This window comes from Accipiter gentilis, chromosome 20 (genome assembly GCF_929443795.1).
Source record: "Accipiter gentilis chromosome 20, bAccGen1.1, whole genome shotgun sequence".
In the NCBI taxonomy this organism is placed as follows: Eukaryota; Metazoa; Chordata; class Aves; order Accipitriformes; family Accipitridae; genus Astur; species Astur gentilis.
In genome coordinates this window covers 18,794,098-18,811,844 of record NC_064899.1, presented here as the reverse complement: position 1 = coordinate 18,811,844, position 17,747 = coordinate 18,794,098, and the positions used below count along the sequence as shown (strand labels likewise).

General features: G+C 42.2%; 1 protein-coding gene across 4 annotated transcripts in view; it reads right to left on the bottom strand.

Annotated features, from left to right (window-relative positions):
• Positions 1 to 17,747, bottom strand: part of PHACTR1 (phosphatase and actin regulator 1) — a 292,025-nt gene that overhangs the window by 11,988 nt on the left and 262,290 nt on the right. For all 4 annotated transcript variants that reach the window (XM_049824013.1, XM_049824011.1, XM_049824010.1 and 1 more), the window contains exons 9-10: positions 7,697 to 7,752; positions 2,597 to 2,658 (exon numbers count right to left, since the gene is read on the bottom strand). In XM_049824013.1, coding sequence (XP_049679970.1) covers positions 2,597 to 2,658; positions 7,697 to 7,752 — 118 coding nt within the window. The remainder of the gene's footprint in view (positions 1 to 2,596; positions 2,659 to 7,696; positions 7,753 to 17,747) is intronic.

Here is a 17,747-nt window from a genome sequence, read left to right as displayed (position 1 = left end):
TTGAATGGCAGCTATTCCCTATCCCCAGTTAATTTGGAGTTAGATGAGTCTGAGAGAATGAAAAGTGCTTAAAGGGGCAGCTTGCTATAGGTCACCTGATTTTTTTAAATTTTTTTTTTTTGAAATTGCCTGTCCAGATGATGAATTCAACTGGGTATTTATTGCTGACTTTAATAAGGCATCTAGACCTGGCAAGGTAATCTTACTTATTACAGTATGTCATGTTACAACTTATCATCATAATACTGTAACAAAATGTCAGTGCTGAAGGAATTTTAAGAACACCTTTTTAATGGATGAAGTGGGTTGTTCCCTTGGAGTTGGAATGACGCCACCAAAAAAATTCGTCACAGTAGCAGTTTCTATAGCGCAAGGTGCTTCCCTTCTTATTATCAACTACACACGGTTACAAGGACGCAACGTGGCATACTTTCCTTATGTTGAATTTACCCTGTAGGTATGTGTGTGCACTAAGACTCAGTGCAAACAGAAAGGTCTGCTGGGCAGAACACTTGCCGTGCTCAATTAAACTTCTGCTTGATCTGAGGTTTAAAATCCTTTGGTAATAAGACTTCAGTACAAATCAACAGAAGGAGTCTGCTACTCTGCTGTAGACACAATGACACATCTGGGACATGCTCACGAAAGACAGAGCTGGGGAATAACAATTTTTGCAGGATTCACTAGGTGGTTGGCATTTCTAGTTGTTATCTACCCACTTGCACACTTTATTCACTTCTTTCCTCTAGTGATTTCTGAGCTTTTATGACAGTATGTTTGGTAGGTGAGAACAAAATTTGTCATTAGACCAGGCCTGTGGTTCTTTCATTAAAATTATATGTCACTAGAACAATTATACAACAGTTTAAAAAGATGATCAAAATCAAACAATGCTAAGTCATGTTGATACTAACCTCACAAACATGGGGGAGAAAAATCTTTACTAGGGAAGAAGCCAAAAAAGGCTAAAAGGAATGTGACTGTGAACAGGGGTATGAACATTAAAGAGCTGACTGCAAGGGGCTTGGACTGATGCTGCTCTTGCTGTTGTTCCTACTTAAAAGTGCAAACAAGACAAAGAAAGAAGTCTCATAGAAAACGGTTGAGGTTTCAGGGAGCAGAAACTGCTGCAATGCTACAGCAGCCTGGGTGTTTTAGTTGAGCATGTGGCTGTGGCCTCTGCCTGCAACAGACAATTCAGGTGCTTTGTACCTTTCCTACAAAATGGCAGAGGATGGGAATTGTAAGGCAATAATGCTGGCTGAGTTAGCAAGCCCTCGCTTCTTAGGCAGCAGATTGGGTATGGGTAGCTTTGCTTTTTATCTATTACAGCCGTTCATCAAATGGCATCAAGCTTTGGATTGGATTCCTGTATGTGTTTACCCTTCAATGTACAAGGAAATCAAAAGCCTGGTAAAATGGTATTTCTAGCCTTTGCACAGAGTGCAAGTCCAATGAACCATCTGCAATGCAGTTAGGATCTTTTCTTTCAAGCAGTGCTACAAGGGGATGCAAGACCATCCCTTCCGTTGTGTCAGGAATTTGTTTTAAAAATAATATTACAGCTCTCAGGGCTGCATTCTTAGCTCCTGGAGACAACAGCAGTATCCCCCCCCCCCGTTGGTGACCAAGAACTCTGCTGATTTAGGTGAGCTTAGAATAAGGCATGAGATTTTTAACCATGAAAGAAAGCAATCCAGCTCTCTAAATGTAACCTTTCCATGCATATTTAGAGCCCTTTCTTTGTTATTATTTATACCATGAAAGCTTGTGATCACATAGGTCAAAAAGACTAAGCCACCTAGAAATGTACAGGAAGGGATTGGTGTTGCTTCACAAACATGTGAGTTTTTAGGGGGCTTTCTCCACCTCTGGAGATAGGAAATATGTCAGTGGTGAAATAAAGTTTATCTACAATAACACGATGGATTGTTGGCTATGTATGTTGAGGCATCTATAGACATTTACACCAGCTGCGAAACTGAATGTGTGTATCTGAAATGACTGTTCTTCAGTTTTAAGAGTAAATGACTTCCAAATGGGAGGAAAACCAAAACCAAACTATGCTGTTCTGTTCATCCTTCCCTGCCAATACAAGATTGTTTTCTGCACTATACACCATTTTGTGAGTGCTTGTCCCTATTTAGTTTAAATCCCTCAAGTGACAATCTCCATTTCCAGAAAAAGTCTATTTCCCAGTTTTATGCTTTTTTTAGGTGGAATTTTCAAATGCAGTCAGCATTGTTTTAACTTTGTTCCTTTGTAATGGCTGCAGACGCCATTACATTTACAGGGAGCAGGGTTAGACCAATGCTAGGCTCTCTATCTTTCACTGTTCAAAGCTCCTTTGGTTATAAAGACTAGATCTTCTTTTGTCCTGTTTCAAAATGTTACCAGCAATAGACTGCAAAGTGGTTCCCTTCACTCTCTGCGGACTTACACCCTGTAACATTGGTGATTTCTTTTAAAGATTTTTTTAAGACTTGTTCCATGCTCGACTTCTGAAAATGGTCTGAGAAAAAGGAAAAAGATAAACAACTATGCAGTAGGGAGAAAATTGCAGTAGTGTCATAATAGGATCAAAGTTGCTTCTCACCTTACGTGTTAATCTTCTCTTTATCTCTCGTTTTTCCTCCTGCTCCTCTTGCTCATTCCGGGCTGTAAAAGATTTACAAGGATCTCAGGCTGTGGACTCATCAGGCATGCACAGTATGCAACAAAATAAGCCTCTCCATCAGTATATTAATGTTTCAGGACCTCTCTGATGCACAGCATGTCCCTCTGGGGCTGGTGAACTTCCTCGATCTGTAGTTACTGTGCTTCTTCACACACTTCATAAAACATCTACAGCCTCCTTCCTTTCCCTGTGTTGGCATCTCTTCACATGTGTCACATTCTAGAAGGGCCAGGCAGCGAGCCAGCTCTTCAGAAACCGTTATCTCCCTTCCCACAGGCCTGGTGGCCTCAGGGGGTTCAGCTACGATACGGTTGGATTGTGCGAGGCTGCAAGGTCAATGGTTGGAAAAGAAACACATGCTTTTTTTTTTTCCATCTACAGAATAATTTCTTGCAGCTACTCTTTGGAGAGAATGGAAAAAGAATTCAGAATAGGGGTGCCAGGCAAAGTCTGCAACCTCCCATGACCTGAGCAGAGTAAGGAGAGAGTGTCCTTCCATCATGAGCCTTCACAGCATCACACTGGAGTGTAAAAGCACATCTTAGGGCAACTCACTTTCAACATTAAGTCAAAAGATCATGTTACATGCCCCTTGCCAGGGCAAGTCTCAACCATTGTCCCTCAAGAGGACAGTAACATTTGAGTACACTAACTCTTCTTCAACTTAGGACCAGGTTGTCATGGATGTCTTTGCACTGAACTTTACTGAAAGTCACTAAAAGCCCAGGTTTCTTGGCACTCGGCTCCTCAATCAGTTAAGATCCATTTCCACTGCTTTGTTGACGGCTGAACTGCTCCTTAGTCCAATCACGCCTGTGCATAACAGACGAGAGCAAACACAACTCATCAGCTTTTCCAACAAGTACCCTGTGCCCCTGGTGTGATCTGGTTTTCACCCAGATAGGACTAGCTCAGGAAGGAATAACTCTCTGCAGGGGCAATCACGGACCTCAAAGGCCAGTTTGGGATAGGTGACTTGGTTTAAACTGTCCAACTTGGACTGAATTAAACCCAAGAGGGAATCCCACATTCCTCTCCACTGATCCTGTGGGAGAAGCAGGCACCTCTGACAAAATGACAGTAACAAACTGCCAGACGTAACTTCTTCAGCCATGAGAGCACAGGTCAGCACTCCCACTAACCAACTGGGACAAGCCAAAAATAATATAAGGAGGTCCTAACCCAGCAGAAGTGTGCCCACAGTGGAGGAGATGCAATGTTTCAAACCAATGTGTTCAAACCTGGGGCTTTCCCCACACAGAAATAAGACCTAAGGTTTAGAGACCACAGAAGTCTCTGAGGAGGTAAGGAGGGCTAGGCTGGAAGCCAGGTTTCTTGCTGCTCAGGACAGTAGAGTTGACAGATCTATCACAACTGCTCACTGACTTGAGCAGGACTGGGAAATCTCCACCAAAGGGACAAAGAGCCAGTTCATGTTATGATGTTTTACAATACGCTTCTGATCTTCAAATGACATTTTACCAAAAACACTGCTTATGTTTTCAGGAGGAAGGAAACCAATACTGGACTAAAAAGAACAGAAGACAGCAGGGAGTCACAAATGGCTTTTTAAATGATAACTGGAACACCTATACTGATAAATCTATTTTTCCTCTTTCAGTGGTTCCTGTCCCTAGTGGGCTGGATTCTCTTCTAGCAATTGTTCCTCTAGCAATCTTCTTCCCTTTGCGTCTCAAATTTGGAGCAGCTGGTCCTGAAAATGCCTACTCTCAGAAATAGAGCCACTAATAAATCCTTGTAAGATTAAGCCAGAGAGACCCAGTGCTAAACAGAGGCCACACAGAGTCAGGGTAGAACTGCAAGCAGCCGAGGAGTTATGTATAAAACTTAGTTATGGCCACTTATTTTTGTACTTGGCATATGATATCTTTCTTTTCTCCTCACTTCTCAGCCCAGCCACCCACCTTCAGAGACAGCCAGGCAGGCTGAAGACCTCGGTCAGGCAAAAGCTGGGAATTAGGAATACATTCTCCTCTGAAACCAGAAAGTGACTTTGTTTCAGCTATTTCTTTAAAGTTAATTAAGTCATGCCAATCTTACGAAGCTACAAAACTGTTGCTGTATTTTATCTTATGTGTTCAGGAGATGCTCTGTTTCTCTAGACCTGTGTGTGTGAGGGTGGCTAGGTGTGAGTGTGATTTTCAGGCCTGATTTCTGTGCCAGTGTGAAATGTCCCTCAGTACAGCCTGAGACCCTCGGGGCCTACCTAACTATCATTTTTGTGAGGAATTTATGCAACCCTGAATGTGCCAGGCTGACAACTGAACTACTTCTATCCACCTGAGAAGTGACACTGGGGGCGGTGTGTGAGGGGGATTGAGGCATCCTTCCTCATAAACTTAGCCAGCAAGTATTAACTGCAAAAAGTGTTCTTTAGTCTTCACACTAACCCTGCAGGTCTGGACTCCTCTCACTACATGCCTTTGACTTAAATAAGAGTCAGTGAATTGGGTATACTTCAGTGAAGGACCCTTCAAGAACCAGTGTCCCTGTTCTCTGTTTCTTTGCTGTGGCTGCTGTTATCTTACTGTTGCTACCAGCAAGTAGTGGAACTTGTGCAATGGATGCTTTGCCCTTGTAATTCAATAAAGATGACCATCTCATAATTATTGCAGCAGCACAGAGCTAGGAAGTGATCACTTCATGTATAAAGACTGGCTGTCCAACCACATTTTGCCTCATTTCTTTCCATCAGAATGGGCAATAATGCAGTTATACATGTAACAGGAACATCGTGGTATCAGACATGACATTTAAATCAAGAAGATTTCAGCTTTAACTGCAGAGGAAATCCTATTTAGTCTGCCTGGGAGCTTGCTGGGTTTCCTGTGTGTGTGCGCACGTCTGTGCTCTGACCTAGGCTTTTGCAAATTGCTTGACCTGTTTATGCAGATAATTTACACTCTTCATTATTGCTTCCTATGTCTCTTTTTCTCTAGGCTCCATTATATTTATTATAATTCTCCTTCTCAGAACTCTAGGGAAAGGACATAAAGTGATGTATAAACCAGACACTATTTATATTTATTTGTTTAAGGGTGGAGCATTTTTATGCTTTCTTTTTTTAAATTATGTAACTATTTTAATTTTTTTGTTCCTTTCCTGCTGTGCTTCGCCAAAAGTTGGGATGCCTTGGAAATACCACATTACTTTTTCCTGTAATTATGAAGTTGTTTGTCTACCAAGACACACATGTTTTGGAGCAGATCTGTGCTTAGGAACCACGCTACAAAAATTCCATTTAGGAAATAAAATATAGTTCTGGATCCAGGGTAATATTTTCAAACACATCCATGTCATTTAAGAGCCTTTATTCAATTAAAAAAGAAACCAATATGACTCAGGGGATAATTCCTCTGAAATGTAAGACAGACATCTTCAGGTCGCTACGTGACTGCTGTGCTTGGCAACATGACCTTTAGGAACCTCTGCAAGGCGCCCAGCGTTGGAGGTGCTGCCTCTCTGCTGATGCTGGTTCTAACACTGCTGCCAAAGCAGCTGCCCAAGACCCCCACCTCCCCCCAGCAACCCCCACCAGTGCCAGGGCAGTGTTTACTGGTCAGGCGCCAGTGCCAGGTGGTGCATGACACGTGTTTGTTCATAAGTCCCGGGATGATAACATGAGCTGCCCAGAGAATTGGCCTCTGTCCCTTCTTGCCTGAGCCTGGCATCAGTCACGTTGCAGGTTCCCCCTTGTCCAGCTGTTCTGCTACCTGCCTGTGAGATGATCACATCTGGATGTGCCACCTATTTCCCCAGGTTCTGCCCCTGACTTCCTCCAGTGGCCAGTCATGGGCATTAGGAATAGATGGCAGGAGCACAGGTATCAAAAGGGGGCTGGCCCCAAGCAAATGGCTTTTCTGGCATCTTGGGCTCGCCCACGCTGGTCTTTTCTCTCTGCATTGACAGTGGTGCCTCTCTCTTTGTCTGCCACGTGTAGTAGCATGAACAGATGAAAAAACCCTGCTGAGCATTAACACTATCATTAACTTGCTAGGAATTTGATTTTGAAGTATTTAATCAATCAATTCTGCTAATTTTCAGAGAATCAATCTGCTGCTACCACATTTTTATGATACTGTACAATGCAGTTATTTGAACAACAAGAGAAGATAAATTACAGACCTACCTAAGGAGACATTATATATAAGGTATCATTTAGGAACACTTTTTTCTGCAGTAATTTTTCAAATTTCCCTGGAATGATGCATTTATTAACTTAAAAAGAGAAGAACTTGTTTCTTTTGTTTTCTGTTTCCAAAGTAACAACTATTAGATAAACAGTTGGTTTTTTTAAATATTCAAACCACTTCAATGTGAGTAAAGAAACTCATTTTTTTCTTATTCATTCATGTGATGACGAGTTTTGTGCTAGACTCAGTCCTGCCTTCCTTGAAGCTGGTGGCAATGTATCTACTAACTTAACTCATATCAGGGTCTCTAAATGGTATTTTGTCCCTTTAAAGTATCATTCCACATTTTGAAGATCCATCAGCAAGTTTTTGGCTGATTTAAAGGAAGAGTTTCAGGGGAACATTTTAAACTGAGTCACATTGGTTTCTTTTTTTAATTGAATAAAGGCTCCACCTAGTCTAGATTGCTGTGAAGATTTTTAGGAAAACTAATCAAGCCATGCCCTAATATCGTTACTAACTTATAATGGGATACTCATCTGTGTAAGAGCTGCATAAAGGCTTTTCAGAATGAGCGACCCTCTGTTTGGAACAGGACTTGAAAAAAAAAGATTCAGTGTTTGGGTATTTCTCCCCATAGATTGTTCATTCTTGTGAATTTACTGACTCTGATTTTAAGGAATTGTTTCTGCAGCTCTAGATGTTGCTACAGACTTGCATGCTTATTTACATTTATGATGCACTTTATTATTATTAATGATGTATATACAGAATAGTTGATGTTTTATAAAAAACACCCAACATACTTCTAAACTAACCCAAACTAGCTGGCTTCAGGTTAAATGTCAGCAGTATCAGGACTTACGTTTCAGTATGTTCCTCTGCTCCAATTCTTCAGCAGTCGGCCTCTGGCTCAGTCGTCTGCGAAAAAAGTCCAAGATCAGTTTTTGGACCATATCACATTCTCCTCAGTTCTCTGTCTTGAAGAGTTATTTTGGGGTGTGAAAGGCAGAGCAGAAAGCACTGACACTGCTCCATTATGTACTTGGTACGCCCGGACCATGCGTGACACAGATCATGCTTCGCTTTCGCAGTTTCCTCTGTTTTCAACTCACAAAAGACAAAATACGTTATGTCATCTTAGGCATGACTCTCCCACCCTTACCCCAGGCAGAGCTGCTGAAAGCTAAGCTACACAGATGTCTCCACTTAATTTCCTTCCTCCCATGCCTGCTTCCCAACTCGCGCAAGTATTTCTAGCTAGAGACCCAGCTAACCCTCTCACTGCCCTCTTGCCAGCTTCCTGACTGTGCCCCGTTTGTTCAAACAGTGTTTGAACACACAGACAGTTCACAGAAAAAACAAGGGATGGTTTGGCAGCGCCGAGGGCAGAACAATAGCAGCCCTCCTCCTCCTCTGCACCCTCACTTCCCTCCTCCTCCTCCTCTCGTGGTTTTTATTAAAATCTTATATTGAAGGATCAGCGTGACTTGCTAGTCAACCTGTACGTAATAGGATCACAAAAAATGCAGTCTAGTTACAAATGGGGACCCTGAGCATAGAAATGGTCTGAATATTCAGAATACAAAGCAAGGGAGAGAAGCACAAAGGGGTCTTTGGAAAACAAAGTAAACCAGAGAGATGACATCAGAAGTCAGCACTGTTGGGCCTCCTCATACTCTCCTCCAAGTCAATGGGAGTTTTGTCAATGATGCCAGTGACAAGACAGAGCCTCCTCTTCCTTCAGACATCGTCATTCAGAGATGTTCCCAACTTGGGGTCCCCAGTCTCTGCCAGTTGGATATCAGTTCTCCTGTGAGATACGGGGTACTGATAGGAAACATGATACGAATGCCAGCTGCATGGCTTCATCTTCTGCAGTGAATGCTTCCCTGACCCAGGGCACAGAAGCTCACTGAAATGGGGCTGGATCTGCAAGGCTGGACGAGAGACAACACCTCCTCACAACACAGGGGCTGAGCTGCTGCTCAGAGACGTGCACACATCCCCAGCCTTCTCCAGAGCTGGGAGCTCACCTGTGCACCAGTTCAATACCCCTGCCCCTCACATCGTGCATGGTCCACAGGGCTGAAGCACACGGGGTGGGTAGGAGCCCACCCCCTACACTAGCTATACGAAGGCAGGAGCGCTACAGGCATCTGAATTCAAATAGCCTGAAGATTTCCACCAGCAAAGGTGATACCAGTCGTGCGTCCTTTGGGGCCACTTTACACCACAAAAACAAAACAGCAGATCATGGCCCTATTCCAGTGGAGAATTTGGAGTCATTAGCTTTGTCTCTTTCCCATGGCAGATTGAACATTTATCTCATTGGAAAAGTGTTGAAAGGGACAGAATCTCATCCTTAATTCAGAAATAAAGAACGTCTGCGAAGTACTCTGAAGACAGAAAATGCTATTCGAGTGCTTGCTATTACCAACTTTAAGATACAGTAGCTGTTGCTAATGGGAGACTTCACCTTAGGACTATGAAGCAATTAAAACTACTTTATTTCTAGCAGCGCACGAGAATCAAAAAGTTGCCACTCTTAGCACCACCATGTGTGTCTGCAGGAACTGAGTTATACGATGTTTTTAATCCACTGCACCGTGATGCTTTTCAAGAGGCTGCATCAGAGGGATGTTAAGGATGGACTCCAGCCATCCAGTGTGCAGCTGGTTCTATAGAAACAAACATCACACAACAAGTAAAAGGAGAAGTTAGCGTGAAGAGAATGCTCCCCAAAAGGTCCTCCCCTTTCCAAGGAAACAAGGATTGAAGGACTCAGCTAACAGTTCTGTCAAAACCAGTTCACACTGGAGTGCTTCTAATAAAAGGCAGAAGTTTTATCTATCTACATAGGTGATTTACAAAAAGGACCAAGTCTTCTATGTGTTTACTGGGGTACCTGCCATGAAGTATATGCATTTAAACAAAGTTTTCACTTCACTGTGTCATCACTTCCACACAAGAAGACAGGTATTTCCTCCAAGTATGCCCTTGGTATTATATGCATGCTCTACTCCTGTGCTGCTTAGAGACCTACAGACTGTGGGATTCTTCTCCACATTGCCTGTAGTGCCCCTAGCGAAAGCCAACCAAGAATACCTGTGTTCCCCATTGAGAGTCTAATTATTTTATAGGTCCCATTATCCACCCTTTTCAGGCTGCAGAGTGCTCCTGCCTAAATGATGACCACCATTTTCAAGCAATGCACTTACATGGCAGAAAAAGCCATGACACTTGATATATCATTTCAGTCTGGAGATCTGAAGCTATATGCATTCATGGCTTGTTGATCGCTTCTGGACTCTTAGAAACCCAAGAATTTTTAATAGCAAGACTTAGGCAGTAGAAAAAGGTAAGGTACCCTTGTAGTGGAATAAAATCATGACTAGTCCTTACAGTGCAAGCAGTGAAGCACAGCTAGAGGATGAAGAAGGTAATGACTAGAAGCTGTGAAGGTTCATGGCTTCCACTACCAGCGTCTGCTTTCATCTCTGTGAACTGCTGTTACATCCCCATTTCCAACATCCTTTTGGACTGACTGAGCCTGCTCCTGCTCCCTCATTGTGACTGCCTCCTTGATGAGCTCCTCAAACAAACCCAGGCCCTTCCCCAGCCCTTCCCTTCCAAGTTCTCGTAATTATCTCTTTTCTCAGTCTCTTGCTCTTTTAATTTCATTTCTTCTCTTGCTGCTCCAGTGACTTCTGCCCCCAAACTATCTTTGGGCTTTCCAAACAACTCCACTAGCTCCTCAGAACAGCATCATTTTAGGTCTTTTTTTCTTGCCTCTTGACTTCTAGGTTTGCCAGATGTTGAACAGCTGTTAACATTACCATCTTTGAAAATCTTGATACTGGTTACACATCCTGTAAGTCAAGAAACGTAAGCAGCTATGGCTTTGTTACCATGGCTGCAAAGATACAGGTTTTTTCACACCAAATTTCAGTATACCATCCCCAGTGTGCTGCTCTGATCTTGGCAAACACCAGGCATGATTCCTCCCCACTTCTACCTTCCCTCCTGTGCTGCCCAGAATAAAAAAATATTAATGAAGCCCACCTAGCTTGCAGAGGTCGATTTCAGTGGTTTGATTGCTGGATTGCTGCTGTGCCTCATTTCATTTAACATCACAGGGGCTGCATGAGGCTGTCAAGAGGCCAGAGGTCAGGAAACAAGTGTCTCATTAGCAGCACAATCAGAATAAACAGGAGAAAATGGAGGTGAGGAAGGAGCCTGGTGCAACAGCAAAGAACAGATCTGCTTGTGAAAACTGTAAGAATCGAGTGAATTGAGTGAGATGTGCGGTGCTGCTGTTGATCAGAAAGGTAACTGGCTGTTTCATGGAGCTGTATAAGCACAGATGTCTAACCAAGGAACAGGCAAGACAGGCCTTAAAAAGCAACAACCTTTAACAGCACTTTCTGTACCTAAAATCTCTTGCATGAACATGCTTGACCTTCACTGTGCCATTCATGCAGTTTTGCAATAAGCTTCAGGCATTCAAGGGGATAGGAAAGTTTGTTTTTTATAATTTGTGCTTTGCAATGTATTGCCTGGTTTACACTTCAAATGTTTTTGCAATATTGTTAATAGCGGTTTTCCAAATACACTGACAAAGGTTTTACTGCAAAGACAACTTTCCTACAATTTATGGTGACATAAAGAAAGCCTTGCTAGGATTTCACTGAAAAAATAATATCCAAATGAGGCTGTCAGTGAAAAATAAAACAGTTTGCTCACATTTACAAAGATAAACTAGACACCAAACCAATTTTCTGAATTAATTCCCTGCATGATCAAAATGCACCACACTCCTTGTGCTAGAATTATACAAGAAGAGCTGAGCAGCTCTTTGTAAGAACATTGGTAGGGGTTTGTTTGTTTTTCTTTTCGTTTTTTTGAATTTGCTCTGGGCTAGGCTGGGCACATCATGGTGGATGAGTAGGAGTTTGGGGGCAGGAGGGACAATCATGCAAAATCAATTGCTGTAGACCTAAAATATTGGCTGGTGGGGGTGTAATCTCTTCAAGGAGCCAGAGGAAAGAAAGGCAGCATTTTCACTGATGGATGCTACTGTTTGGAGCCTGCCCAGCAAACTGAGAACTCAAAATGGGAAGTTTCTGCTGCATGTGGCAGTGTCCTGCAGGAGCAATAAAAGGAAAAACTGGCTGCACATCTCCCCAGGCAATACAAAACACTTAAACGAAGAGCTCACTCAGTGATAGCAGCATGCTCTGCAGTGTGGCCATACCTAGAGGGCTCTCAGGACAGGGGCCAACTAGTTGTGGGGCTGAGGGTCAGATTCTTGCAGCCCTTTTGTCTGGTAGCACCTTTGAAGCAAGGCACTCCTGGCTGCCTAGGCTGTCCCCTACTAGGAGTCATGGGTTTTCCCTCCTTCATCTCTTGTTTTGTTGTGATGAGCTCTGCAAAAGGGCTGGTTGATGCCATCCAGCTCATTGTTATGTGAACAGGATGGTGCTTGATATGTGTTTTCTGGGTACCAGGAATTCATCTTTGCCTCTGCCTGGAGGACAAGAAAATTTAAGAGCTTAGTATGGGGTCATCTGTAAGTATAATGGCTGGATATAGTACAGGGCTTGCTGGAAAATGATGCCCCAATACACTTGCCAGGCTTATTAACAATCAGTGTTTGCAGATACAAGAGGCAGAACCCAGCAGCTCTGCAGCACTTGAATGGTGACATCTGGTGTGTCACTAACAGCAGGACTGATGGGCAAACAGGTCACGGGTGGTCACAAAAGGGCACACAGCAGTACGGTGAGGTATCCAGAACATCACCAAAACATCTCTGAGACCAGCCACTCTCACACAGCTGTTCCTAATGACTTAAGTCACCCTGATGTAAAATAACTTCTGAGCACAGTGGGGCATAACCTCCAGAGCAGCTCCTGAATTTATTCTGTAGATGCAAACCTTTTTACTCACTTGCAACTGGGTTCATACCACCCTTGAGACTGCTCTAAGACAGGAGTAAATCTGAGCTGGGCACGTGAGAAGCCAGCTGCTACAAAGAACTACTTGTCACATTGGTCTTTAGTTGGCATAAATGAGCCCGACTGAAGCCAGTAGAATTGTGCTGATTTACATCAGCTATATAATTCGACACGAGGAAAATTCAATGGGAGTAAAGAGTCTTACTGTTGCTTAATTTAGCCTGCCTTTCCCAACAATAATGCTGATAGCAAAGCAATATTGATGAAGTATAGGCTACCAGGGGCTCTTTGCACTCCCATGCCAAGTACAGAAAATTGGAAGAGAAAAATGGAGAAGAAAATCTTGTATTTGTTTCTGCCAGTTAACTGTGAGCAGAGGGCAGAAATGAACTACCGCCTTTCCTTACGTCACTGCACAATGAGCAAGAAATATTTGTAAGCCTGGAGGTTCACTTTCTCTGAAGTATCAGCCCAGATATTGCCAGCCAGACTTTAGAGGCTACAGAGAGCTATCTTTCTCCTAACAGGATTTATAAAATGGGATTAAATACAGATTTATCAATGAGTGAATACACTGAAGGTGTACTAATAGAAAATCCCTACCCAAAGAAGCAAATGTAAGAGTTTTACACCATTAAAATTCCTATACTAGACTCCATTAAGAAGTTGGCTAATTTGTAGGATACATTATCTCTTCCTTTAAACTCTCTTTGCTATGTGACAAGTCTCCTGGTATCAGTCATGATAATACGCCTTATAACTCCTTTTCCCGAGAAATTAAGGCAATAAAACCATAAGGAGTGTTTGCCACGATTCAGTTACCATGTAATGACTGCTCTCCACTTCCCTGTTGATTTTAAACATTCAGCTCCTGGGAGATGGTGGTGCTTCTGCAGCTGTAAAGAAGCCTGTGGCAATGACTAGAACAGACCAAAGTGGGCAGAGACCCCTGTTCATCCCTGGGAAAATGGGTGAAGCACCACTGAGACAGAGTTAAGATGAGAATTAGACAATTTTGGTAGAAAGTGCTTGCTTTTGGTGAAAATTTTAAAACTGGTATCAGTTGAAGATCTAAGTACTTTCTGATGGTGTTTTACTGACAAGGTACTTCTGCTGCCTCAGCATCCCAGTTTGTTCCCTGGACTGGACTGCCTGGTTCAGGATAGCTACAACAGTTCCATGTCCTGGAGGAGAGAGGCAATGCTTTTGCTCAGCAGTTCTTCCTAGCGCACCGCAAGAAATAGAAAGCAGTGTGGCATGTGAACCAACAAAGTAACAGTTCCCGTAACACATCTGCAGACATGTATCCAGCTGGGCTCTGCAGGAAAATCAGATTTTCAACTATAATTATTCAGATTTTAATTTAGGCTCTAAGCTTATCCCAGACTTGGTTTTGTGTTGAGAAACAGCTTCAATATGAACTTTAAAGCTCCGCCTAGTCTAGATTGCAGTGAAGATTTTTAGGAAAACTGATCAGCAAATTTTCTGCTTGCTCAAGCATCTGTGGATAGTGAAAAATATAACCAAGCTGGCCCTTTGTTTAAAACTCTAAACCTGACCAATTTGTTTTCTCATTCTTTAGCCCATGTGAACCCATTCTTGACTCACAGCTCAAATAATGCAGTCTTTTCTGTTTCAGCTGACTGAGGGATTGATTTATTATGATTTTGATTTACTCTTGGGAGTTACAAGCTCCCCAGGAAAGGACAGGCTGCCCAGATTAGGTCTCCTGGGGAAAGAGAATCATACTAAAAATGTAGATTTCAACAATTCATTATATCTGCATGAAGTTAAAAACTTGCCTATCATATACAGAACATATTTCTTTAAAATACCCAAATAAAGCAGAATCATCTTGGGCCATGAACTCTGTATTTTCTTAAAAGAAATAAAGGAATGACTAGATAGTCCTATGACTCTGAGTAGAAACAGTGTGAATAATGACATACCCAAGTCATCAATCTTTCATTAGACCACAGTATCACAATGCAGACACCTGCATTTTCCCAAGGAATTACTTAATTTCTTATTCTTTTGTAAAGATAAAGCCAAGTAGTGCTAGACACACAAATTCAGATTTCGTGCCCCTTTTCAATAATACTGACTGCAAAATGCCTACTGATATGTGGAACATTGCAAGCTCATGCAAGCTCGTGTTTCACACCTCAAGCTCTAAAATGGAGCCTCCTCTGTTTCATTTCTGTACCGTTTCATTAACATCAAAGCTTTTAGCCAAATGCTGGCTGTTCACATAAAATACATTCATGCAAGTTTAAATGATTTAAAAAAAAGGGCATGGCAGAATTAAGATAGTTACACCACATGAGCTTTTCAGAATTAATTCTCCAATCTCTTATCCCTAATCCCAAGTACAAAATATCCAACAACCGCAGTAGGAAACAAAGAACAATCTTTTTTAGGGGAGGGCACCTACTATGTACCTAATTCAAGAATATATTTTCGGAACAATAAAAACAGGATATTTTTGAGTACTAGAAATTCAGAGGGAAAATGTAATAAATGGTGGTTGAAAATCTAAAGCATGCCAGAAAAAACAGATGAATGTTAGGACCCATTGTAATAAAGAAAAAAATGTTCTAAAATGTTAGTGATTGTCCTTCTGTTGTCTGTACAGCATTGTGAGAAGACACTTGCTTCTCCAAAGGTAATAATATTGAACCAAAAGCTGATTTTACAAAGCCAAAGAGATCATAATTCACAGTTCAAGGTCAATCCATGAATGACTTGAATAAAATGGCACCATGAAAATCAATCTGAGATGAACAGATAGGCTCGCTATCTATAGGCATTATTGTGTCTGGTTTGTTTTAAAATCTCTTCTCTCTATAGTAACGTGGTTTTGTGTCTGTGAACAAACACACTTACAGCAACAAGTCTTTAAAGATGCATTTTTGAAGGAAATATCTAGATGCTAAACCTTAGAAACACTATTTGCCTTGCTCCTTATAGTAAGTTACTTTTTTCTGGTTAAATACAATATTCTTCTCCTGCAAACACTAGTCTTTGGAGGCTTCTCCTGCCATCTTCTGCACTTACTCAGCTTTGAGGTGCAACCTTGTATTTGGAAGTTCTGTAGGAGACCACATCACCATTAATATATTTGCAAAGGTGTCCCCAGTCTTCTGCTGCTGAATTGCTTCTTGGACTATCCTATGGACCATTCTGCCAAACAACAGACCTGAGGCAGGGTGCCTAAACCCCAAGCCCGTTGTCACTGGAATTGTGACACCACCCCCTGGCATTTTTAGAAACTTGGATTAAACAAATTTGGGGTATCCCTCTAGTCTCCAGCACATGGCTGCTGCTTACCATAAAAGTTACACTCTTAAAAGCAGAGCCATCTCCAAGCAAGAGCCAGAATAGTGGAGCTCCCTTCCCTCCTGGCATGTCCCCTCATCCCGGCTCCTGGTGCTTAGGGAAGCTCGCTTGTTGAGCATGGTTTGATATCGGAATAAAGCAGTTATTCCTGTGCATGCATGGTGGCCTCGGGATGGAGAGAGGAAGCAACGCTTTAGGCTGGAAGAAGGTCTGTGGGTCCAGGGAAGAAACCATGGAGGGAGGCTGAGGGATGACAAGGGGAGCACAGCCCCACTCCCCAAACCTCTTACAACTCTCTAAAACCCCAGTGATCTTTCCAAGCACCCCTCTCCTCTAAGGATCCTCTTCTGAAAAATCTGCTGCCACAAACTAAAATTTTGCCTACACTGAGAAGCAGCCTCTGGCCCTGAGGATGGGTTAAGGGCTGAAGCACATAATGGAGGAACCATCTTCCCTATATGTGTGAAGATCAGATCTCCCGATGGGCCTCTGTGGACCACAGTGACTACATGGTGATTATACATGGACCACAGTGACTATGTACATAGCCTGTGCATTAGCACGTATCTTACACTTCTAGCACTGTCAGTATGCGATTTGTCTAATTAAAAAAGCAACAGCACCCTATATTCTTATTCACATTATGCACTAATGCAACTGTAATCCTAAAATATGAAGACAGGGACATTTAAAACACATAAACAAACAAAACAGTTTTGGTTGGCAGTCCAAATAATCTGTGACCATCATGGCAAATCTCAATCCAAAATGCAAAAAGCTGTTGGTTTTAACAAAGGAAACTTGGACAGGGAGCTTCACCAGCTTGCTGATGGCAAGCTCAACAGTTATACAGTGAACTTGAAAAAGACTCGTCTCTTACTGCAGCAGCTACAGACACTCAGTGAACAGAGGGGGAGGAATTATGTATATCCCCTGACCATGTTAGTTTGTTATAGACCATTTTACCAGTGCCAGCATGAAGAAAGGCAAACGAACAATACTGCAGAAATCAAATTCATCTCCAAACAGGCACTTTACATTGGTAATGTCAAAAAAAGGCAACTTATCCACTTTCTGAGAAACGAATCAAAAGCTAAAATACTCAGTGACTCGGAACAGCCACAATGCAGGAATTCCAAATAAATGCTTTTATAACAGAAGTTGGCAGTGTTAGCAATTCAAAATCATGAGAAATCAGTTTCTAGGGGAAAAGATGCATAGGAAATAGAATGGTGCCCACACTTTGTTTTGTTACTGAAGTGGAAAATTCCTGGAAGTGAACAAATTTGAGAGCTTTAAGAGTGATTAACTATGTTGTGCCAGAGGGATTTCAGACCCCCAGACTGCATGAAAGGCAGGTGATAAATATCAGTGACTTACTGCAAAGGGCTGTGGCCTAGAATTTTCACTTGAAGATTAAGAATTAGAGCTGGGCAAAACATTTGTGACAAACAGTAAAATTGCCAAAAACCTGCAGGCAGTTCCAGCAGGTCAGAAACTGTCTGCAAGGAGAGGTCAAACTTAGTGAGTAGTTTCAGCTGAGAAAACAATTCACTAGACATACTTTACTTAAAAAATAATAAAATTAAAAAGGCATTAAAAAATACATTGGACAAA